The sequence below is a fragment of the Jaculus jaculus genome, chromosome 1, assembly GCF_020740685.1.
Source record: "Jaculus jaculus isolate mJacJac1 chromosome 1, mJacJac1.mat.Y.cur, whole genome shotgun sequence".
Lineage (NCBI taxonomy): Eukaryota > Metazoa > Chordata > Mammalia > Rodentia > Dipodidae > Jaculus > Jaculus jaculus.
In genome coordinates this window covers 277,723,307-277,745,862 of record NC_059102.1, presented here as the reverse complement: position 1 = coordinate 277,745,862, position 22,556 = coordinate 277,723,307, and the positions used below count along the sequence as shown (strand labels likewise).

The following is a 22,556-nucleotide window of genomic DNA, read 5'->3' as shown; positions in this document are numbered from 1 at the left end:
CTTCTAGGCCTTGGGGAGCATGCAAGGAAACCCAGGTAGATGGAGTTGGATTGTCTCAGGACTATCTTAGCACAAGGTGGCTGAGATTTTTCTTCTAAAACTGTTCATCGAATGGCACTAGTGTGCGACATGGCCTGAATCTGTTTCTGTATGACTTGTAAAACAAATTAGACATTAGCAGAATTATCAGAGATATATACACAACATTTAGCTTTGATAATGGTGAATATACCATATTTTGTATAATAGCCTTCCAGAGTGTACCTTTTTTAATTTGTCCTTGGCCAAAAGTTGGTACCATAGAGTCATTGGGTGCCTTTAAAGGCTTTACAAATATATTTTTAATCTCAGGATTTATTTAAGGGTGTCCTGGCACAAGTTAGAAGAGAGTCCCCATTGTTTCCAGTATAATGACATCTTCTGAGTTAAGCAACCCTTGTTCCGAGTCATCCATATGTATATTAGATTTGAAAATAACCCTTCTGACATCTATAGTTCCTTATTGTAGAATTAGAACAATTAGTGATTGGAACAATATGTCTTAAGGCCTTATTTGTTTCCCTTCTTGGAAAGCTCCTGTGTTACTTAATAGGCCATTCATATATTTGAGATACCACTTTATCTTTGGTTCATACATTTCTATCTGAGTGTTTAAGATTAGGCAGATAGCCAAAATGTAATCAAGGATTAATTTTGGCGGTCACTAATGGCTCTCCAAAGGAGACTTTAGGGACCCAGGAGTAACTTTATAGCTTATTGGTGTTTTCTGTGTGTTAGAATGAGTCAGGTCTGTGCTGCCCAAATAGTTTTCCCTTTGGGAAGCCAAGAGGACTGATTTTTCCTCAGCTGTGACTCCTTTTTCAGACTGTACACCAGTTTTTTGTTTCTGGGTCTTCATATCCTCCCTGATCAGGAAGATAGGTGACTCATCAGGGGGCCAGTGTAAGAAGTGTCCCATCGTCTCCAGTGGCCTCATGACCTGGAGCAGTGGCCAAAATATTGACCATTTTAACTCTGATGATTCCAGTTGGCTTTGGCTTCTACATAGGTTATTAATACACTTAGAAAGAAAATTAAACCAACCTGGATGTATGTACCTATAGAACACTTTGATTACTGAAATAAGATCTAGTTAAAGAATAGCACAAGTGCTCAAAGTTATTTTGTCCAGCCTATAAAGAAGATTTTTGAAAATGTGTATCTAGGCTGGAGAGATGGCTTAGCTTGTTAAGGGGCTTGCCTGTGAAGCCTAAGTACTGAAGTTCAATTCCTCAGAACCCACATATGCGAGATGCACATACTAGCACATGCGTCTGAAGTTCATTTGCACTGGCTAGAGACCCTGTTGTGTCCATTGTCTCTCTTAAGTAAATAAATAAATTTTAAAACTAAGCTGGGTGTGGTGGTATACACTTTTAATCCCAGCACTTGGGAGTAAGACCCTCCCTTGAAAAGTCAGAAAAAAAAATAATACTTGTGTATTCAACCACATTTTAGAAGGCAGAGATTTTCTTTTTCTGAGGAGGATCGAGACCTATCTACCTGCTCTGTTAGTGAAACTTAGATTGGGAAATTAATACTTTGTTGCAGTATCAATATTCACATGATAAGACAATAATAGTATGTTTTGGTGCCCTGATTCCAATTTATTTTACTTATTTATATTGGTTTTTAGAAGTAGGGTCTTGCTGTAGCCCAGGCTGGCTTGGAATTCATTACGTAGTCTCTGTCTGACCTCAAATTCACAGCAATCCTCCTATCTCTGCCTCCCAAGTGCTGGGGTTAAAGGCATGTGCCACCACGCCCGGCATTCATTCTTCTTTTATTAATTTATTTTTTTATTGACAACTTCATAATTGTAGACAATACCAATGTTAATTTCTTCTCTCTCTCCATTTTCCCCTTTGAAACTCTCAGTCTCATTTAATTTAATGTCCTGATCTTTTCCTCCTATTATGATGGTCTTGTGTAGGTAGTGTCAGGCACTGTGAAGTCATGGATATCCAGGCCATTTTGTGTCTGGAGGAGCATGTAAGAAATTCTGCCCTTCTTTTAGCTCTTACATTCTTTCCGCCACCTTTCATTCTTTTCTGTATAAGAACTCAGTCTTGGGGCTAGAGAGATGGCTTAGTGGTTAATTGCTTGCTTGTGAAGCCTAAGGACCCTGGTTTGGGGCTCGATTCCCCAGTACCCATGTAATCCAGATACATAAGGTGGCGCATGCATCTGGAGTTCATTTGCAATGGCTGGAAGCCTTGGTATACCTATTTTCTCCCTCCCTCTCTCAAAAAATAAATCAATAATAAACAAAATATATATATATAAGAACTTAGTCTCAGCTGGATGTGGTAGTGTATGCCTTTAATTCCAGCACTCAGGAGGCAGAGGTAGGAGGATTGCCATGAGTTCAAGACCAGCCTCGAACTACATAGTGAATTCCAGGTCAACCTGGGCTAGAGTGAGACCCTACCTCAGAGGAAAAAAAAAAATTCAGTCTTCAGTAAGGCTAATATTAAGGTAAATAGAATTTTAATGAGTGAGAGAACATGCACACGAGAGGGGGGAGAAAGGGGAGAGGGAGGGAGGGAGGGAGGGAGGGAGAGAATTGGCTCACCAGGACTTTCAGCCAGTGCAGTCAAACTCCAAACGCATGTGCCACCTTGTGCATCTGGCTTACATGGGGCCCAGAGAGTTGAACATGGGTCCTTAGGCTTTGCAGGGAAGCACCTTAACTGCTAAGCCATCTCTCCAGCCTGTAAATAGATTTTTTGTTTTCTTTTTTTTAGGTAAGGTCTCACTCTAGCAAGGCTGTCCTTGAACTCACTCAGTACACAGCGATCCTCCTACCTCTGCCTCCCAAGTGCTGGGATTAAAGACATGCATCACCCTGCCCAGCAGATCTATAAAAGAATACAACCTATGATTTGAACACAGTGTTCAAATGTGTTCTTAATGATAGTTGGTATTATAAGCTAAATACTATGTCTTTGTTATAATCTTACATTAAGTATATAGCTTTGAAGTTAGTTTTGTTGCTATGTGTTTAACTTTGGTAATATATAATATTATTTCCAAAAGGTGAGTATTTTTATTTTTTCTTGATTCATATTTTTCTTACTGATACATTAGAATATATAATTTTAATTTTTTGTGGTACCTTGTATTTATTTATCTCTCTTTATATTGTAGGCTCGTTATAGGAAAGAGCAAACATTGCTTAAACAACTGCCTTGCATTCCATTGGTAGAAAATTTGTTGAAAGATGGTACAGATGGCTGTGCATTAGCTGCCCTTATTCATTTTTATTGCCCTGATGTTGTCAGATTGGAGGGTAAGTGTTCCAGTAAAGTGTTCCTGAACTATAAGATGATGGGAGGAAGTATTTAAAGACTATAATATTTAATAAGTGATAGAGGTTCCCCACCACCTCTTATTCTTATATATATGTGTGGATATATGTATATATACACGTGTGTGTATATAACTATTTTTTAATGTATTTTGAAGCTGGGTCTCTAGCCCAGTTTGATCTGGAGCTAACTGTAGTTCTGTAGTCCAGGTTGGTTTCAAATTCAACATTCTTCCTACCTCAACCTCCCACCTCCCAAATGCTGGAATTAAAGGTGTGTGTCACCACACCTGACATAGGCTCTTTTTTTTTTCTTTAAGACTTCACCCTGACATCATGGCACACGCCTTTAATCCCAGCACTTGGGGGGCAGAGACAGGAGGATCACTGTGAGTTTGAGGCTACCTTGAGACTATCTAGTGAATTCCAGGTCAGTCTGGGCTAAAGCAAGACCCTACCTCAAGGGGGAAAAAAAAAAAAAAAAGTCAGTAAGTTTAAGGCTTTATTGAAGGAGAAAGACAGGAGGTCTTTGGTTTTAATTTTTTTTTTTTTTTTTTTTTGTTTTTTTGTTTTTCGAGGTAGGGTCTCACTCTATCCCAGGCTGACCTGGAATTCACTATGGAGTCTCAGGGTGGCCTCGAACTCACAGCAATCCTCCTACCTCTGCCTCCCGAGTGCTGGGATTAAAGGCATGCGCCACCACGCTCGGCTTGGTTTTAATTTTTTTAAATACAAGTATAATTCTAAGGAAGATTGTTGATTACTTTCTGTTTGGTTGCTACTACATTTATAAATCGATGTTTGTTAAACACATTATGCATAGTGATGTATCTGTGCTGTCAATAATTGTAAAAAGGCTTATGAGATTAACACAGTGTCATCACCCAGCTCTTTTTCTATTTGAAGATATTTGTTTGAAAGAAACTATGTCCTTGGCCGATAGTCTGTATAATCTGCAGCTGATTCAGGAATTTTGCCAAGAATACTTGAATCAGTGTTGCCATTTCACCCTAGAAGATATGCTGTATGCTCCTTCTTCCATAAAGGTAAGTTAAGCTATTCTCTTTTTGCCCATCATTAAAGTTTGTTTTTAAAAAACACAACAGGGCCTGGAGAGATGGCTTAGTGGTTAAAGCGTTTGCTTGCAAAGCCAAAGGATCCCAGTTCCCCAGGACCCACGTAAGCCAAATGCACAAGGAGGCTTATGCGTCTGGAGTTCCTTTGCAGTGGCTAGAGGCCCTGACACACTCATTTTCTCTTTATCTCTAAAAAATAAAAAATAACAATACAAGGTATGTAAAAAACACTATTAGAGAAAAAGACACAACAGGCTAGGGATGTATTTCAGTTGTAGAGTGCTTGCTTAGCATACACAAGGCCCTATAGGTTCAATCTCTAAAACTGTTAGGAGAAAAAAAAATTATAGGATAAGCCAAGCATGGTGGCACACACTTTTAATCCCAGCACTTGGGATGCAGAGGTAGGAGGATAGCTGTCAGTTTGAGGCCACCCTGAGACTACATAGTGAATTCCAGGTCAGCCTAAGCTTGAGTGAGACCCTACCTCAACCCTCACCCCCCCCCAAAAAAAAAACCCACAGGATATTTATCAAGCAAGGTATGGTGGTGGATATCTGCAATACCAGCACTCAAGAGGTGGAGGCAGGTGGATCAGTAGTTCCATAATTAATAGCATATATTAATTGTACAAATGAATGAGTTTCTCAGCAACATTTATACACCACATATATGTTTTGCTTTGATCATGGCCCCCTTCCTTTCTGCCCATTCTAGCCCTTCCTGACCCTCTTCCCAGATAGTCCCTCTTCTACTTCCAGGTTATTTATTTATTCATTCATTCATTCACTCATTCATTCATTCCACATGTAAGAAAAAACTCAGGATATTTGTCTTTCTGTGTCCTGTTTGTTATTCTCTGGTTACATTCACTTTCCTGCAGAAAAAGAAAGACATTTCACTTTTCTTTATGCCTAAATAATACCTTACTGCACATACACACACACAAACACAGACACTGTTTTCTTTATTCATCATCTGCTGACGGACACCTGCCTAGGTTAATTCCATATCTTAACTGATGAGAATACTGCCTCAGTAAACTTGAGCAGTGCAGTAGGTAGTGCATTAGCATCATAAACATAGGCATGTAAGTAACCCTTTTGCGGGTGGGGTAAGTTCATTTCCTTTGGATATAAACCCAGGAGTGGTTTAGCTGAATCACATGATAATTCCTATATTTAGTGTTTTGAGGAACTTCATACTGTTTTCCATAGTGGCTAAAATAATTTATATTCTCACTAATCATGTTAGGGTTCCTTTTTGTCTGCATCCTTGCCTGTATCTGGCTTCTCTGTGTGGACCACTTTTATATATTTACTGGCCATTTTTATTTCTGTTGCTCTTTTTTGTTTCTTTTTCTTTCTCTTTTTGGTTTTTTGAGATAAGGTTTCGCTCTGACCTGGAATTCACTATGGTCTCAGAGTGGCCTGGAACTCACAGAAATTCTCCTACTCTGCCTCCCTAGTGCTGGAATTAAAAGTGTGTGCCATCATGCTTGGAAATTTCTCTTCTGTTGCGTGTGTGTAGAGTATGTGTGATGGGTTATGTATGCATAGATTCACATACCATGCATGTGTATGCAGAGGCCAGAAACTTCAGGTTCCCTTCTCTGTTGCTCATTTGTGTACTTCCTTAAAATAGGGTGGGGTCTCTCTCCTTCAACCTGGAGCTACCAGTTTTAGTTCATGAACCACAGCAATTCCCTGGTCTCTGCCCCTTGTGGACTGGAGTTATAGACATACACATCCACACCTAGGTTTTGTGGGGGGGGGGTCCAAAGAGAGTGGGTGCCCTTAGGCCCTCATGATTAAGCAACAAGCACTCAAGTACCTCTGAACCAAATATCGCCCAGTCCCCATTTGTATTTCTTTTAAGAAGTGTCTCTTCATATTTATTCTTTTCTGACTGATTTTACTTGATCTTTTTTTTTTTGGCGGGGGGTTCATGTTTCAAGGTAGGACTTCACTCTAGCTCAGGCTGACCTGGAACTCACTATGTAGTAGTCTCAGGGTGGCCTTGAACTCATGGTGATCCTCCTGCTTCTGAGTGCTGGGATTAAAGGCCTGTGCCACCACACCCAGCCCAACTTGATTTTTTATTGTTAAATTCTGTATGTGTTCTGGACATTAATCCTCTGTTGTATGAATAGCCAGAAAGACATAGTCCCATTCTGTAGGCCATCTCTTTACCCTTAATCATTTTCTTTGCCTTACAGAAGCTTTTTACTTTGATGTAATCTATTTGTCATTCTTGCTTTTGTTCCTGAGCTATTAGAGTCCTGTTTAGGAAGTCATTTCCTGTGCCAATGTCTTGGACTGTGTCTCCTATATTTTTTTTCCTAGTAGTTGCAATGTTTGTGATACCTTTTTACTTGATTTTTAAACAGGATGCATATTGTGGTGGTCTAGTTTTAGTTTTCTCCATGTGGATATACAGTGTTTGCAGCATCATTTGTTGAAGAAGTTTTTTTCACAATGTCTGGTTTTTGTACTTTGGTTGATAATCAGTTGGCTATAACTGTGTGTGGGTTGATTTTTTTTTCCTCAATTTTTACTAACATTTTCCATGGTTATAAAAAGTATCCCATGGTAATATCCCCCCCCCCCACTTTCCCCTTTGAAATTCCATTCTCCATCATCCCCTCCCCATCTCAATCAGTCTCTCTTTTATTTTGATGTCATAGTCTTTTCCTCCTCTTATGATGGTTTGATTTTTATTCCATTGATCCATGTGTCTGTTTTTATGTTGGTACCATGCTTTGTTACTATAACTCTGCAGTATATTTTTAAATCAGGTATTTGATTTTCATACTTGCATATAATGTATTTCGATCATATTCACCCTCTTTACACTCTTACCTTCTCTTACTCCTATTGAACCCTTTCTTCCCAACCAGTCTCCATTACAGTGATGTCTTTTTTAAAGCAAAATTTTCATTTTATTACTTGAGAGAGCCTCTTGCAAATGTACTCTAGATGCATATACTACTTCTGTGCATCTGGCTTTATATGAGTACTGGGAATCAAACCCTGGTCAGCAGGCTTTGTAAGCAAGTGCCTTTAACCATTTCTTCACACCCCCTCCCCCTTTTTTTGTTTGTTTTGTTCTGCTTTGTTTTTCGAGACAGGGTCTTACTCTAGCTCAGGCTACCTGAAATTCACTATGTAGTCTCAGGGTGGTCTCGAACTCACTGTGATCCTCCCACCTCTACCTCCTGAGTGCTGGCATTAAAGGCGTGTGCCACCACGTCTGGCTGCTTTTTTGTTTTTCGAGGTAGCGTTTCACTCTAACTCAGACTGACCTGTAATTCACTATGTAGTCTCAGGATGGCCTTGAACTCACAGCAATCCTAACTCTGCCTCCCAAGTGCTGGGATTAAACGCGTGTGCCACCACACCTGCCTCATACTATATATTAATAAATACTTTATATGTATTTTTTTAACTAATTTATTTGCAAATAGAAACAGAGAGAATAGGCACATTAGGGCCTCCAGCCACTACAAATGGACTCAAGATGCATGTGCCACATTATCTGGCTTTACATGAGTACTGGGGATTTTTTTTTTTTTTTTTTTTTTTTTTTTTTTTTTGAGGTAAGGTCTCTCTCTAGGCTGACCTCAGGGTGGCCTTGAACTCACAGCAGCCCTCCTACCTCTGCCCCCAAGTGCTGGAATTATAGGCATGTGCCACTACACCCAGCTTCAAAAGGTTACAACAAATACACCTTTTAAAAAAGTATTTTATTTATTTACTTGACAGAAAGAGAGAGAATGGGAGCACCAGGACCTCAAGCTACTGCAGATGAACCCCAAATGCATGTACCGCCTTGTGCATCTAGTTTATGTGGGTACTGGGGAATCCCATCCCAGGCTCTCAGGTCCTGCAAGCAAATAAAGCACTGCTGGGCCATCTCTCCAGGCCTTAAGCTTATTCTTAATTATCTAAAGAAAAGAGGACAAACGGAGGATGAGAAGAGTTTAAATAAGAGTGACATGTAAACAGAAGAGGAGAACATACTGGAGAAAGGGATTGGGGGAAAAGATGACTGGGGAAAGGGGTAGCAAGAATCAACTAAAACAAATTGCATTTGAAAATGCCAGAATAAATGATACCTAAATCTGTGTATGCTAACTGAAAATATACAATAAAATTTTTTTTAAGTTGTTCTAGCCTTGTGTAGTGATGTATGCTTTTAGTTCTAGCACTCTGGGGGCTAAGGTAGGAGGATTGCATGTATTCAAGGCCAGGGTCTTCAAAGTGACTTCCAGATCAGCCTGGGCTGGAGTGAGAACCTGTCTTTCATAAATAAAATATAACAAAAAAGGTTGTTTTATTCTCTTTCTCTCTCTTAAAGAAATAAATAAAGTAGGGGCTGGAGAGATGGCTTAGTGGCTAAGGTGCTTACCTGCAAAGCCTAAAGACTCAGGTCTGATTTCCCAGTACCCACGTAAGAGGCTCTGGCATGCCCATTCTCTGTGTATCTGTCCCTCTCTCTCAATAAATAAAAATAAATTAAAACCATAAAAAAGTTGTTTTGATGAAGATGGAGAGAAATAGGTAGATTCCAGGAGTCCTTAAGATACAGCATATATATAGGCTTTGGTTATACATTGGTTATATAGAGATGGAAAGATAGTGTCAGTATTAACTCCTAGGTTTCTGGTTTGCACATGAAAATAGAGGTAACAATCATTGAGTTTGGAGTGGTGTAAGATCAGTTTATTGAGAAGATTGCTGTTTCAGTTTTGGACAGTAATGCTTTTGAGATACACAAAAGAACATGTGCTTTAGACCATTACATGTGTAAGAATAGTCAGAGCTTTGGGGTTTGTTAGGTAATCAGTGGTTCTAGGCAGTAGCAGTATTTCAAAGCAGAGGAAGATCAGGAATTTCAGGTAGTTTTGAGAGATCAAGTAAGGTGAGAAGCTCATTTATTTTAGTAAAATGTCATTGGCGACCTGTGCTAATGCAGTTTTAGAGGAATGGTATGATTCAGTACCAGACTAGAATGGACTCAGGCAACAAGCAGAAAGGGAAGAAATGGAATATTGGTATGATCCTGCTCTTAATTTTGTTAGGAGGTAAGAGGAAAGGAGGAACAAGGCAGTGATGAATTAGACGGTTTTTGTTCTGATTTTTTTTTAAGTAGAACTTTATTTTATTTTTATTTATTTATTTGAGAGAGGGAAAGAGGCAGAGAGAGAGAATGGACGCATCAGAGCTTCCAGCCACTGCAAATGAACTCCAGGTACATGTACCACCTTGTGCATCTGGCTTACGTGGGTACTAGGGAATTGAACTGAGGTCCTTTGGCTTTCCAGGCAAGCGCCTTAACCGCTAAGCCATCTCTCCAGCTCTTTGTTCTGATTTCTAATGGGAGAGATTTGAGCTTGTCATAGTAGGTATTTGTACATAAATGTTTGAATATACTGGGAATTTGCCATGAAAACAAATACTAAGTATATAAGTAGGAAAACTACCAAAATCCATTCACTGTATTCATTTCCCTCCACAATATCCCATCACACAAGTTTCTAGCTTAAATATTAAAAAAAAAAATCCAAGCAAGTGCATGATGCCTAGAAAGGAGTGTTTAGCACTTTTAATATTTTTCAAAGTTAGCAGAGAGGCAGAAAAAGGCAGGATGCTGGAAAACATTTATTTCCAGAGTCTTGCACATATTAGGCAAATACTTTGCCATTGAGCTATATCCCCAACCCTCCAGTGGTTATTTATTTATTGTGTGTATGTTGTGTGCATGTAGAAGTCAGAGAGATAAACATTGGGTGCCTTCCTCAATCACTCCACTTTAGTCTTTGAGACTGGGTTTCTTACTGAACCCAGAGTTCACCAGTTCAGCTAGACTAGCTAACCAGCAAACCCAGGGATTCTCCTTTCTCTGCTTTTCAAGCACTGGGATTATATGTGCACACCACTGTGACCAGTTTTTATGTGGGTGTTAGGGATTAAAATCAGATCCTTGTGCTTGTGCAGAAAACACTTTACTGGCTGAGCCATCTCCCTAACCCCAATAATTTTTAAACTGAAATTTATGTAGAGCTTCTTTTAGAATTAATTCCTTTTGTGCATAGCTTTTCTGATATGTGTGTTTTAAAATACAAACTTCTTCTAGATATGGTAGCGTATACCTATAATCCTAGTACTTAACAGGGTGAAATAGGAGGGAGGATTGTGAGATAATGGCCCTTTGCTCTATACAGCAAGACCTTCTCCAAAAATGAAAGCAAGAACTACATAAATATATATGTATATACTTATATGAAAGCTTATAGTAGAACTGTGCTTTTGAGAACCCCATTAAGCCATTTAAAGAATTACTTTTATTTTAGAATGTAAGAAAATGTTGGCTTGCCATTATTAAGCTTTTCAAAATTAAAGAGATGAGTTATAGAGTTTTGGTATTACTTAACACATGAGTTTTTGTTGAGTTCATCATTGTCAAACATATGGATACACTATGGTAAATTATACACCTGATTATTTCTTAGAGAAATTTCCAGGTATCTGAATGAGCTTAACTATTTTTTTTTCTTAAATGGTAACCATTCTTCAGTTTCTTTAAATCGTTTATATTTGCATTGGAAGAAAAGTACCTTATATGTTATCTCAAAGTTCTACATAGAGATACTAATGCATTGTAGGTACATTGAACTACCATTCTAGAATTAAACAGAAAATTATCAAAGAGATTTGAATTTTTAAAATATTTATTCATAAAACTTAACATTATACTTCAGAGTCAATAGTATATAGTAGACATTTTCCACAAAATAATGGGTAGAACTTAAACCTAAATTTGAGCGGATAAAACATCATTTTTATCACTAATATGTAGTTCAAGTTTTATCTAATTTAGGCTACTTTTAATTTTCTTAACTTTCTTATATAGAGTAATTATTTGGTGTTCATGGCAGAGCTCTTCTGGTGGTTTGAAGTTGTGAAGCCATCATTTGTACAGCCTCGTGTTGTTCGTCCGCAAGGAGGTAATCAATCTTTTTTAAAATTTTTATTATTTATTTTCAAGGGAAGGTGGGGATGGGGAGAGGGAAGGAAGAAATGGCTGTGTCAAGGGTTCTAGCTTCTGCAAGCAAAGTCCAGATGCATATGCCACTTTTGTGCACTTGGCTTTATGTGGGTACTAGAGAATCAAACCCAGGTTGTTTGGCTTTGCTGACAAGCCCCTCAACCGGTGAGCTATCTCTCCAGCCCAAATTAATCCTTTTATTTTATTTTACTTTTTTTGCAAGGAGAGAGGGAGAGAGCGTGAATATGAATTGGATGTGCCAGGGCCTCTAACTATTGCATTCCAACTCCAGATGCATGTACCACTTTTGTGCATCTGGCTTTACACTGGGGAATCAATCGAACCAGGGTCCTTAGGCTTTGCAGGCAAGCACCTTGTTGCAGTCAGTTTGCATTGTTGGATAAATCACCTGACCAAGAGCAGCATGTGGGGAAAAAAGTTTATTTTGGCTTACAGACTCGAGGAGAAGCTCCACAATAACAGGGGAAAATGACCACATGAGCAGAAGGTGGACAGCACTCCCTGACCAACATAAGGTGGACAACAGGAACATCAGAGTATGCCAAACAGTGGCATGGGGAAACTGGCTATAACACCCATAAGCCTGGCCCCAACAATACACTGCCTCCAGGAGGCTTTAATTTCCAATTGCCATCATTTAGGAACCTAGCATTCAGAATACTTAAGTTTATGGTGAACACCTGAATCAAACACCACATTCCGCCCCTGGCCCCCATAAACTAATATCTATACATGACATAAAATACAATGCATTCAATCCAACTTTAATTTTAAAGTCCCCCATAGTTTTTTCAATCCTAATGATGTTCAGACATCCCCATAGGGCTGGAGAAATGGCTTAGTGGTTAAGGCGTTTGCCTGCAAAGCCGAAGGATCCAGTTTTGGTTCCTCAGGACCCATGTAAGCCAGATACACAAGGAGCACATGGATCTGGAGTTTGTTTGCAGTGGCTGGAGGCCCTGGTGGGCCCTTTCTTTCTCTCTCTCTCTCTCTCTCTCTCATTGCAAATAAATGAATTAAATTTTAAAATAAGTAAATAAATTTTAAAAAGAAAAAGAAAAAAATCCCCATAATCCAAGGTCTTTTAACTGAGCCATAATACCAAAAGATCAAGCCCCTCCCCCAAACCATAATGGCACAGAATAAACATTTACACTACAAAAGATGGCATTGGGTATAGCAAAGAAATATTCAACCAATACAAGATTTAAAACAACCAGGGCAGCCATCACACTCTGTAGTTTAAAGTCCAGCAACTCTAGTCAATGACAAATCTCCAAGTCCAATAATTCTGACCAGCAACAAGTCTCTGGCATTCCAATTCCGCCCGACCAGCTAGGCTACTCACAGTCCTGGAGAACTTCATCGGGGCCAGCAGCTTTCCTTAGCAGTCATCTCATGGTCACTGCATCTCCATTGGGTCTCCACTGAAACCCACAGTTCATCCTCACAGTTCCATCAGGTCTCCATGCAGGCATTCAGCAAACCTGCTTCACACTGCCCATGGCCATTTCCAAAACACATGACCATGTTGCAAACTCAGTGAACCTCTCTTTACTGCATTTCTATACTGCACAATACCAGATAGGGTGCCAATTTGTTGATCCAAGAGGGGAATAAAGTAGGCTTTGAGGGACAGGACACTCCTTGAGCACTTAGGCCCCTTTTCAAGAGTCTACATTCTTCCTGTTGCCCCAGAGCAGGTCAGCTGGCCCAATCTCAAAGGTTGTAATCTCTCAATTGCAGCTGAACTGGCAGCAATTCCATCCAAAGATTTCATTTTTCCTGTGCCATATCCCTCTGCTCACACCAGTCTGTTTCTACACAAAGCAACCCTGCACAACTTCTCAGGACATGGCCTCTCACACAAAGTGCTTTTAACCCTGTCCAAACAAAGCTCTTTCTCACCCTCATAAGCCAAACCTCACAGTCCTTAGCTCTTACTGCATTCAGGTCTTTCAGCTCTGACCTGCATAGTCCATCAAGCCGTACTTACAGCACTGCAAGGCGTCTCTGAGAGCAAGGTTGCAAATCCTTCCACATTCCTCTTGAAAATCAGCTCCAAAAGGCCAAAGACACATAGTCAGGTGTCTAGCAGGAAATGACACCACTCCTCAGTACCAACATTACTGTTGTAGTCAGGTTCACATTGCTGGCAGAAATCACTCAAGATCAGCTTTTGGGAAAAAGGGATTTATTTTGGCTTATAGACTTGAGGGAAAGCTCCATGATGGTAGGGGAAAATGATGGCATGAGCAAAGGGTGGGCATTACCCCTGGCCAACATAAGGTGAACAACAGGAACAGGAGAGGCTGCCAAACACTGCTATGGGGAAACTGGCCATAACATCCATAAGCCCTCCCCCAACACTACACTGGCTCCAGGAGGCTTTAATTTCCAAGTGCCGTCAGCTGGAAATGTAGCATTCAGAACACCTAAGTTTATAGGGACACCTGAATCCAACCACCACACACCTTAACCACTAAGCCATGTCTCCAGCCCTGGAGACATAGATTAGTGGTTAAACACTTGCTTGCAAGCCTGACAGCCCAGGTTCAAATTCCCAGTACCCACATAAAGCCAAGTGCAGAGTGTTACATGTATCTGGAGTTTGTTTGCAGTGGCATGCACATATTCATTTGTATTTTCTCTCTCAGTCTTTCTTTTCTCTCTCCGTACTTGCAAATAATAATAAATAAAGAGAGAGAGAAGCAACAAAGATGAGAAAATAGCCCCATCAGTAGAGTACCTTCCTGACATGTTTGAGAACCTCAGTCAAAAAATATTGGGCATGGTAACGACTGCTTGTAATGCCAACACTAAGGAGGTAGGGACTCAGGAGGATCCCTGGAGCTTTCTGGCCAGCTAATCTAGCGCACTTGGTGAGGTTAGCAAGTGGTCTCAAAATAAGGTGCATAATGCCTAAATAATGACATCTGACCTTGTATTCTGTCCTGCATGCACACGAAGAGAAAGCAGAGCTGCACTGTAACGGGACTGAGGCACACTACATTTGCTACCTAGTACTGTAAAACAAAGCAGCTACAAAAGAAAAATGCAAGTGCTATAATTTCTCTGTAGAAAATAAGAAAAATAAAGATTACATTTTAAACATTCTTTTTTAAAATTTTATTTATTATGTATTTACTTGAGAGAAAGAAAGAGGCAGAGTTTGGACACACCATGGCCTCCTGCCATTGCAAATGAACTCTGGATGCATGAACTACTTTGTTCATCTGGCCATATGTGGGTAACTAGGGAATCAACCCCAAGCCATCAGGCTTTGCAAGCAAGAAGCACCCTTAACTGCTGAGCCATCTCTCCAGCCCTTAAACATTTATTTATGGCTGAGAATTTTTGAAATAACATTAGAAATATGTTGATCATATCATATTGAGGTTTATCTTTTTTGTCTTTTTTCTTTTTTCTTTTTTTTTTTTTTAGCTGAGCCTGTGAAAGATACGCCATCAGTTCCTGTCCTGAATGCTGCTAAAAGAAACATCTCAGCTAGTTCATCTAGTTCTGACTTCACTTCCAGGTAGATAACACAATGATGTCACTATTTCTATGTTATTTGCTAATAAAATCATGTATTTAATTGTATTAAAATGGGTTTTAAATTTTTTTAGTTAGATTTTAAATTAAGTTATAGTTAGCTTATACTGCTAAAGTCTGTATTTTAAACATATTGAAACATAATGGTTATGGATGTTTCATAAATAGGTTTTGTTGTTGTTTTTATTTGTTTTATTTTTTGAGGAAGGGTCTCCCTGTAGCTCAGGCTGACCTGGAATTCACTATGTAGTCTCAGGGAGGCCTCGAACTCTTGGTGATCCTCCTATCTCTGCCTCCTGAGTGCTGGGAGTAAAAGCATGCGCCACCTTGCCTGGCTTTAGTTTTAGTATATTTATTTGCGAGAGAGAGAGAGTGAGAGAGAGAGAGAGTGGGCGTGCCAGGGCCTCCAACCACTGCACACGATCTCCAGATACTAGTGCCCTCATATACATCTGGCTTACGTGGGACCTGGAGAATCGAACCAGGATCCTTTGGCTTTGCAGGCAAACGCCTTAACCACTAAGCCATCTCTCCAGCCTTCATAAATAGGTTTTTAGTGAACCATACTGAAAAGTAGGGGAAATAGTCTAAGATCCACACAAGAACCCTAAATACAAACTGTTGTTGCATAATTTGTTTATCATTAAGAATTATCTAAGGAGCTAGAGATGGTTTAGTGGTTAAGCACTCACCTGTGAAGTCTAAGGATCCCAGTTCGAGGTTCAGTTCCCCAGGACCCACATAAGTCAGATGTACAAGGGGTCGCATGCATCTGGAGGTCCTGATGTGCCCATTCTCTCTCTCTCTGCCTCTTTCTCTCTCCATCTGTCTGTCGCTCTCAAATAAATAAAAATGAACAAAAATATTTTTTAAAGAATTTTCTAATAGTATATTTGAAAACTAATAGATTATTCAGGTCTCCAGGGAATTTTAAAAGTCTGTTTGGATTTTTTGTTGTCTTTCCAGGTAGTGTTTCACTCTAGCTCAGGCTGACCTGGAATTCACTATGTAGTCTCAGGGTGACCTTGAACTCATGGCAATTCTCCTACCTCTGCCTCCAAGTGCTGGGATTAAAGGCATGCGCCACCATACCCAGCTGGATTTTTTTGAAGTATTTTATGATTTTTTTTTTGTTTTTAGTTTTTATATACTTTATGTATCTATTTGAGAGAGAGGAAGTGACGGAAAGAGAAAATGGGCGCAACAATACCTCTAGCCACTGCAAACAAACTTCAGAAGCATGTGCCACCTTGTGCATCTGGCTTACCTGGGTCCTGGGAAATCAAACCAAGGTCCTTTGGCTTTGCACACAAGTGTCTTAACCACTGAATCATCTCTGTAGCCCTAATTTTTTGTTATTTTTTTTAAGGTAGTGCCTTAACCACTGAACCATCTCTCCAGTTAGAGGAAGAGTGAGCAAGCGATTGAGAGAATTGGCACTCCAGGGCCTCTAGTCACTGCAGTTGAACTCCAGACTCATGTGCCACCTTGTGTGCTTGTGCAGCCTTGCACCCTTGCATCACTTTATGCATCTGGCTTATGTGGGACCTGGAGAATTGAACATGGGTCCTTAGGCTTCGCAGACAAGCACCTTAACCACTGAGCCATCTCTCTAGCCCCCCCCCATTTTTTAAATGTGTGTGTAGTATGTGTGGCTGTATGTAGTTGGTTTGATTGTGTAGACATGTATGTATGTATATGATACTCATGCATGTTTGTGTTTGTGCACAAGAACATGCTTGCGCTAGAGGTTGAGGTCCAGGAATCCTCCTCAATCCCTCTCCACCTTATTTTCTGAAAAAGGATTTCTTAACAACCTGGAGCCCACCTATTTGGCTAGACTACCTAACCAGCAAGCCTCTGGGATTACAGGTGTACACTGCTGTTACCCTGCTTTTGTTAGTGCTGGGGAGCCAAACTAAAATGTAACATTTTAAATGTATTATACATTGTATTGGAGAAAGGCCTACATTAAATTCTCATCATTTGCTTTCTAGATATTCACGTCCCCAAACTCCTTCTTCAGCTTCAGGTAATGTATTTGAAGAATCCTATTGAGAAATGCTATTTTTAGGTAGGCTACTTGGGAAATGAATGAGAGCAAACATAAATAAATAAATATCTAGTCTCTTTTTCCTGGAAAGTAGCTGTTACATACATGATAAAAGGTAGCCTGTTGTAGCTTTGTGCTTGCTTTTCTTTTATGTGGTATTGAAGATTAAACCCAAGGTTTGATCTTCATGTCATATGCTAGGCAAGTGCACTACCATGGTGCTACATCCATAACCCTGATCTTAAATTTTCTCTCAGTTTGCTTTGGTGTTTGGTTAGTTGTTTTGTTGGTTTGTGACAGAATCTCATGTATCTCAGGCTGGCTTCAACCTTGCCAATGTAAACAAGAGTGATCTTAAACCCTGATCCTCTGGCCTTTATTTCCTGAATGCTGGGGTTACAGGTGTGTAACACCATACCCAGTTTGTGCACTGCTAGAGAGCTAGGGCATGATAGGCAATTACTGGACCAACTGAGCTATTTCTTAGCTCTGGGTTGTTTTTTGTTGTTGTTGTTGTTGCTGCTGCTGGAGATAAATTCTCTCTGTTTGTCACCTAAGCTGTCCTTGTATTCCTGATCCTCCTGCCTCAGCTTCCTGTGTGCTAGTATTACAGCCAGAGGTCTCCACACCCTGCTTTTGCTTTTCATAATTAAATGGAAGTCTCTCTATATATCTACTTAATTTTTTGGAGTAGAGGAAGGAGGTGGTTTACTGAGGATTAAACCCAGAACCTCCTTCGTGCTGGTCATGTGTTACGCTGAATACTCAGCCCTAATCATTTAAATTTTTTTTTGTTTTGCTTTTTGTTTTTCGAGGTGTAGGGTCTTGCTGTAGCTCAGAGCTGACCTGGAATTCACTCTGTAGTCTCAGGGTGGCCTCGAACTCATGACAATCCTCCTACCTCTGCCTTCTGAGTGTTGGGATTAAAGGCATGAACCTCCATGCCCAGCTTTTTAAAAAAGTTTTTTTAATTACCCTTTTGTTGATGATGATGATGGTGCTACTTACGTTCCCACGTACCTCCTAGTGCATAAATGAATTAAATCTGTAATTTCAGTGTGTTTTCCTTTTTTCCATTTGAAGGAGGGATTAGAAGGTCTTCATCTATGTCTTATGTTGATGGCTTCATTGGAACATGGCCCAAAGAGAAAAGGTAAACAGAATTTTTATTTTATTTTATTTTATTTGGTTTTTCGACGTAGGGTTTCACTCTAGTCCAGGCTGACCTGGAATTCACTATAGTCTCAGGGTGGCCTTGAACTCACAGTGATCCTCCTACCTCTGCCTCCCAAGTGCTGGGACTAAAGGCATATACCACCACACCCGGTGCTTATTCTTTTTTTCTTTTTTTAATGAGAGAGAGAACTGATAAACCAGGGCCTTCAGCCACTGCAGTCGAACTCCAGAGGTATGTGCCACATTGCACAGGTGTCATCTTGTACATCTGGCTTATGTGGGATCTGGAGAGCCAAACATGGGTCCTTAGGCTTCGCAAGCGCGTGCCTTAATGGCTGAGCCATCTCTTCAGTCCTAAACTGTTCCTTTATTTTTATTTAAGAGAGTGAGAGAGAGAACGGGGCAGACAAAAAGAGAGAATGGCCATGCCAGGGCCTTCAGCCTCTGCAAATGAACTCCAGATGCATGTGCCACCTTGTGCATCTGGCTTACATGGGTCCTAGAGAATCAAACCTGGGTCTTTTGACTTCATAGGCAAGGGCCTTAATTGCTAAGCCATCTCTCAACCCTAAACAGGATTATTGTTTTTTGTTAGTTTGTTTTTTCGAGGTACAGTCTCACTCTAACCCAGGCTGACCTAGAATTCACATTGTAGCCTCAGGGTGGCCTTGAACTCAAGATCCTCTTACCTCTGCTTCCCGAGTGCTGGGATTAAAGGCATATACCATCTTGTCCAGCTAAACAGAATTATTCTTATTAAATACATTATTTTTTTGTTTATTTTATTTATTTATTTGAGAGTGACAGAGAGAGAAAAGAGGCAAATACAGATAGAGAGAGAATGGGCACTCCAGGGCCTCCAGCTACTGCAAACAAACTCCAGACACATGCGTCCCCTTGTGCATCTGGCTAACGTGGGTCCTGGGGAATCATGCCTCAAACTGTAGTTCTTAGGCTTCACAGGCAAGCACTTAACTGCTAAGCCATCTCTTCAGCCTCTAAATACATTATTTTTTGTTGCTGTTTTGTTTTTGTTGTTTTGTTTTAATTATTATTTATTTGAGAGCGACAGACACAGAGAGAAAGACAGATAGAGGGAGAGAGAGAGAATAGGCGCGCCAGGGCTTTCAGCCTCTGCAAACGAACTCCAGACGTGTGCACCCCCTTGTGCATCTGGCTAACGTGGGACCTGGGGAACCGAGCCTCGAACCGGGGTCCTTAGGCTTCACAGGCAAGCGCTTAACCACTAAGCCATCTCTCCAACCCTTGGTTTTTTGTTTTTTGTTTTTTTGAGGTAGGGTCTTGCTCTAGCCCAGGCTAACCTGGAATTCACTATGTAGTCTCAGGGTGGCCTCGAACTCATGGCGATCCTCCTACCTCTGCCTCCCCAAGTGCTGGGATTAAAAGCCTGTGCCACCACGCCTGGCTTAATACATTATTTTTTAATGCTAGCTTTATATCTACCTTTTTTTGATGTTAGCCTGGTTGCCAAATTGAGACTTTCAATTAGTACCTAAATTTGAAAAGGGCGGCAGAAGCACATGATAGAGGTTAAAGGCAGCCAAGTTTAAAAGATAACTAAATAGCTGCAAACTTAACTTGAGGATAATATGAATGTGAAAAATTGAGAAAAGAGAAATGAATTGTTGCCAGTGATATCTTTTAAATCATCTGTTTTGTGTGATTACTTCAGTGTTTCCTCTTTAAATTTTTTTAGATCATCGGTTCATGGCGTTTCATTTGATATTTCTTTTGATAAGGAAGATATTGCACCAAGATCCACTTCAAACCGAGGAATCATTCGTTCTATTAGTAATGAAGGACTTACTCTGAACAACAGTCGTGCATCTAAACACATTAGAAAAAATTTGTCCTTCAAGCCGGTAAATGGGGAAGAGGAGGAAAGCATTGAAGAAGAACTTAATGTTGATCCTCACAGTGACCTCAAATCTTACCTGCCTCTTAACACCCATGAACTGAATTCAAACGAGAATGTTCATTACAAGCTTCCAAATGGGGCTCTACAAAATAGAGTACTGCTAGATGAGTTTGGCAATCAGCTCGAGACACCAAGCATTGAAGAAGCTTTACAAATAATTCATGATACTGAAAAGTCTCCTCATACACCTCGGCCAGACCAAATTGCTAATGGCTTCTTCCTTCATAGCCAGGAACTGAGTATCCTAAATTCAAATATCAAGCTAGGTCAATCTAGTCCTGATAATATAACTGATACTAAAGGTGCCTTGAGTCCTATAACTGACACTACAGAAGTTGACACTGGAATTCATGTTCCTTCTGAAGACATTCCAGAAACAATGGATGAGGACTCTTCCTTAAGAGACTATACTGTAAGCTTAGACTCTGACATGGATGATGCATCTAAATTTCTTCAAGACTATGATGTAAGATCCAGCAACCCCAGAGAAGCTTTGAGTCCTTGTCCAAGTACCATAAGTACCAAGTCTCAGCCAGGTAGTAGTGCTTCTTCTAGTTCTGGGGTTAAAATGACCAGCTTTGCTGAACAGAAGTTCAGGAAACTGAATCATACTGATGGGAAAAGTAGTGGAAGCAGTTCTCAAAAAACTACCCCAGAGGGCTCTGAACTTAATATTCCTCATGTGGTTGCTTGGGCACAAATTCCAGAAGAAACAGGCATTGCCCAGGGACGGGACACTACACAGCTGTTGGCTTCTGAAATGGTACACCTTAGGATGAAGCTAGAAGAAAAGAGGCGTGCTATAGAAGCCCAGAAAAAAAAAATGGAAGCTGCTTTTACTAAACAGAGGCAGAAAATGGGAAGAACAGCATTCCTAACCGTAGTGAAAAAGAAAGGAGATGGGATTTCCCCACTGAGAGAGGAAGCAGCTGGTGCAGAAGATGAGAAAGTATACACTGATCAAGTGAAAGAAAAGGAATCACAAAAAGCTGATGGACAAAGGAGTAAGTCTCTGGCAGATATAAAAGAAAGCATGGAGAATCCTCAGACCAGGTGGCTGAAGTCTCCAACCACTCCCACTGATCCTGAGAAGCAGTGGAACCTGGCAAGCCCCTCAGAAGAGACTTTAAACGAAGGAGAAATTTTAGAATATACAAAGTCCATTGAAAAGTTAAATTCTTCCTTGCATTTCCTGCAACAAGAAATGCAACGCTTGTCCCTTCAGCAGGAAATGTTAATGCAGATGAGAGAGCAGCAGTCTTGGGTGATTTCACCTCCACAACCCTCTCCACAGAAGCAGATTCGCGATTTCAAGCCTAGGCAGGCAGGCCTGTCATCCACTGTTGCACCATTCTCCTCAGATTCCCCACGACCTACTCATCCATCTCCACAGTCTTCTAACAGGAGGAGCACATCTTTTTCTGTTAAAAATCAGAGGACTCCTAGGCCAAATGAATTAAAAATAACACCTTTGAATCGAACCCTGACACCCCCTCGATCTGTGGATAGTCTTCCTCGCCTGAGGAGGTTTTCACCAAGTCAGGTTCCCATTCAGACACGATCATTTGTATGTTTTGGGGATGATGGAGAGCCTCAATTAAAGGAATCTAAGCCCAAGGAGGAGGCTAAAAAGGAGGAGTTGGAGTGCAAAGGGAGTTTGGAACCACATGGACCTAATCCTGAGCAAAAGGAGATGAAACCTCTTGAGTCAACAGTTTCTGAAGTCCTATCACAGCCTATCACAGAGACTGTGTGTCTGACTCCAAATGAGGACCAGTTGAGTCAACCCACAGACCCGCCACCTAAACCCATTTTCCCACCTACTGCTCCTAAAAGTGTTAACCTGATTGAAGTTTCTCTGTCAGATTTGAAGCCCCCTGAAAAGGCTGATGTATCTATTGAAAAATATGGTGGGGAAAGTGATAAGGAACAATTCGATGACGAGCAGAAAGTATGCTGTGGATTCTTCTTTAAGGTAATATTATCTTCACAATTAGGGGCATCCTCATTGGATGAGTGTGTGTATGCATGTGGATGGGTTTGTGTCATCTAAGTTTATGTGTTTGCTTCTTCAATAGCAGTCCTTTTTCTTTTCTTTTCTTTTTTTTTTTTTTTTTTGGTCTTTTAACACTTCTGCTATTCCTAGAATGTATTTTGGTCTACGGTCATACCACCACCCGATCTCATTTAGAATGTATTTTGGCACCCACTTGTTTTGGTGGACTGTAGTCAAACACACTGATTTTTACAATGCTGTGGTAAATCTTTTATCGCAGTCATGAGTATATTTAGATTATGTTCCCTGTTATTCTTTTATCTCCCTGTATCACTTTCATT

The 22,556-nt window shown here is 40.3% G+C and overlaps 1 protein-coding gene across 5 annotated transcripts in view; it reads left to right on the top strand.

Moving 5' to 3' along the window:
• Positions 1-22,556, top strand: part of Camsap2 (calmodulin regulated spectrin associated protein family member 2) — a 128,800-nt gene that overhangs the window by 91,268 nt on the left and 14,976 nt on the right. For all 5 annotated transcript variants that reach the window (XM_045144418.1, XM_045144406.1, XM_004659540.2 and 2 more), the window contains 7 exons: positions 3,190-3,331; positions 4,256-4,395; positions 11,341-11,434; positions 14,941-15,034; positions 17,049-17,083; positions 18,188-18,257; positions 19,998-22,194. In XM_045144418.1, coding sequence (XP_045000353.1) covers positions 3,190-3,331; positions 4,256-4,395; positions 11,341-11,434; positions 14,941-15,034; positions 17,049-17,083; positions 18,188-18,257; positions 19,998-22,194 — 2,772 coding nt within the window. The remainder of the gene's footprint in view (positions 1-3,189; positions 3,332-4,255; positions 4,396-11,340; positions 11,435-14,940; positions 15,035-17,048; positions 17,084-18,187; positions 18,258-19,997; positions 22,195-22,556) is intronic.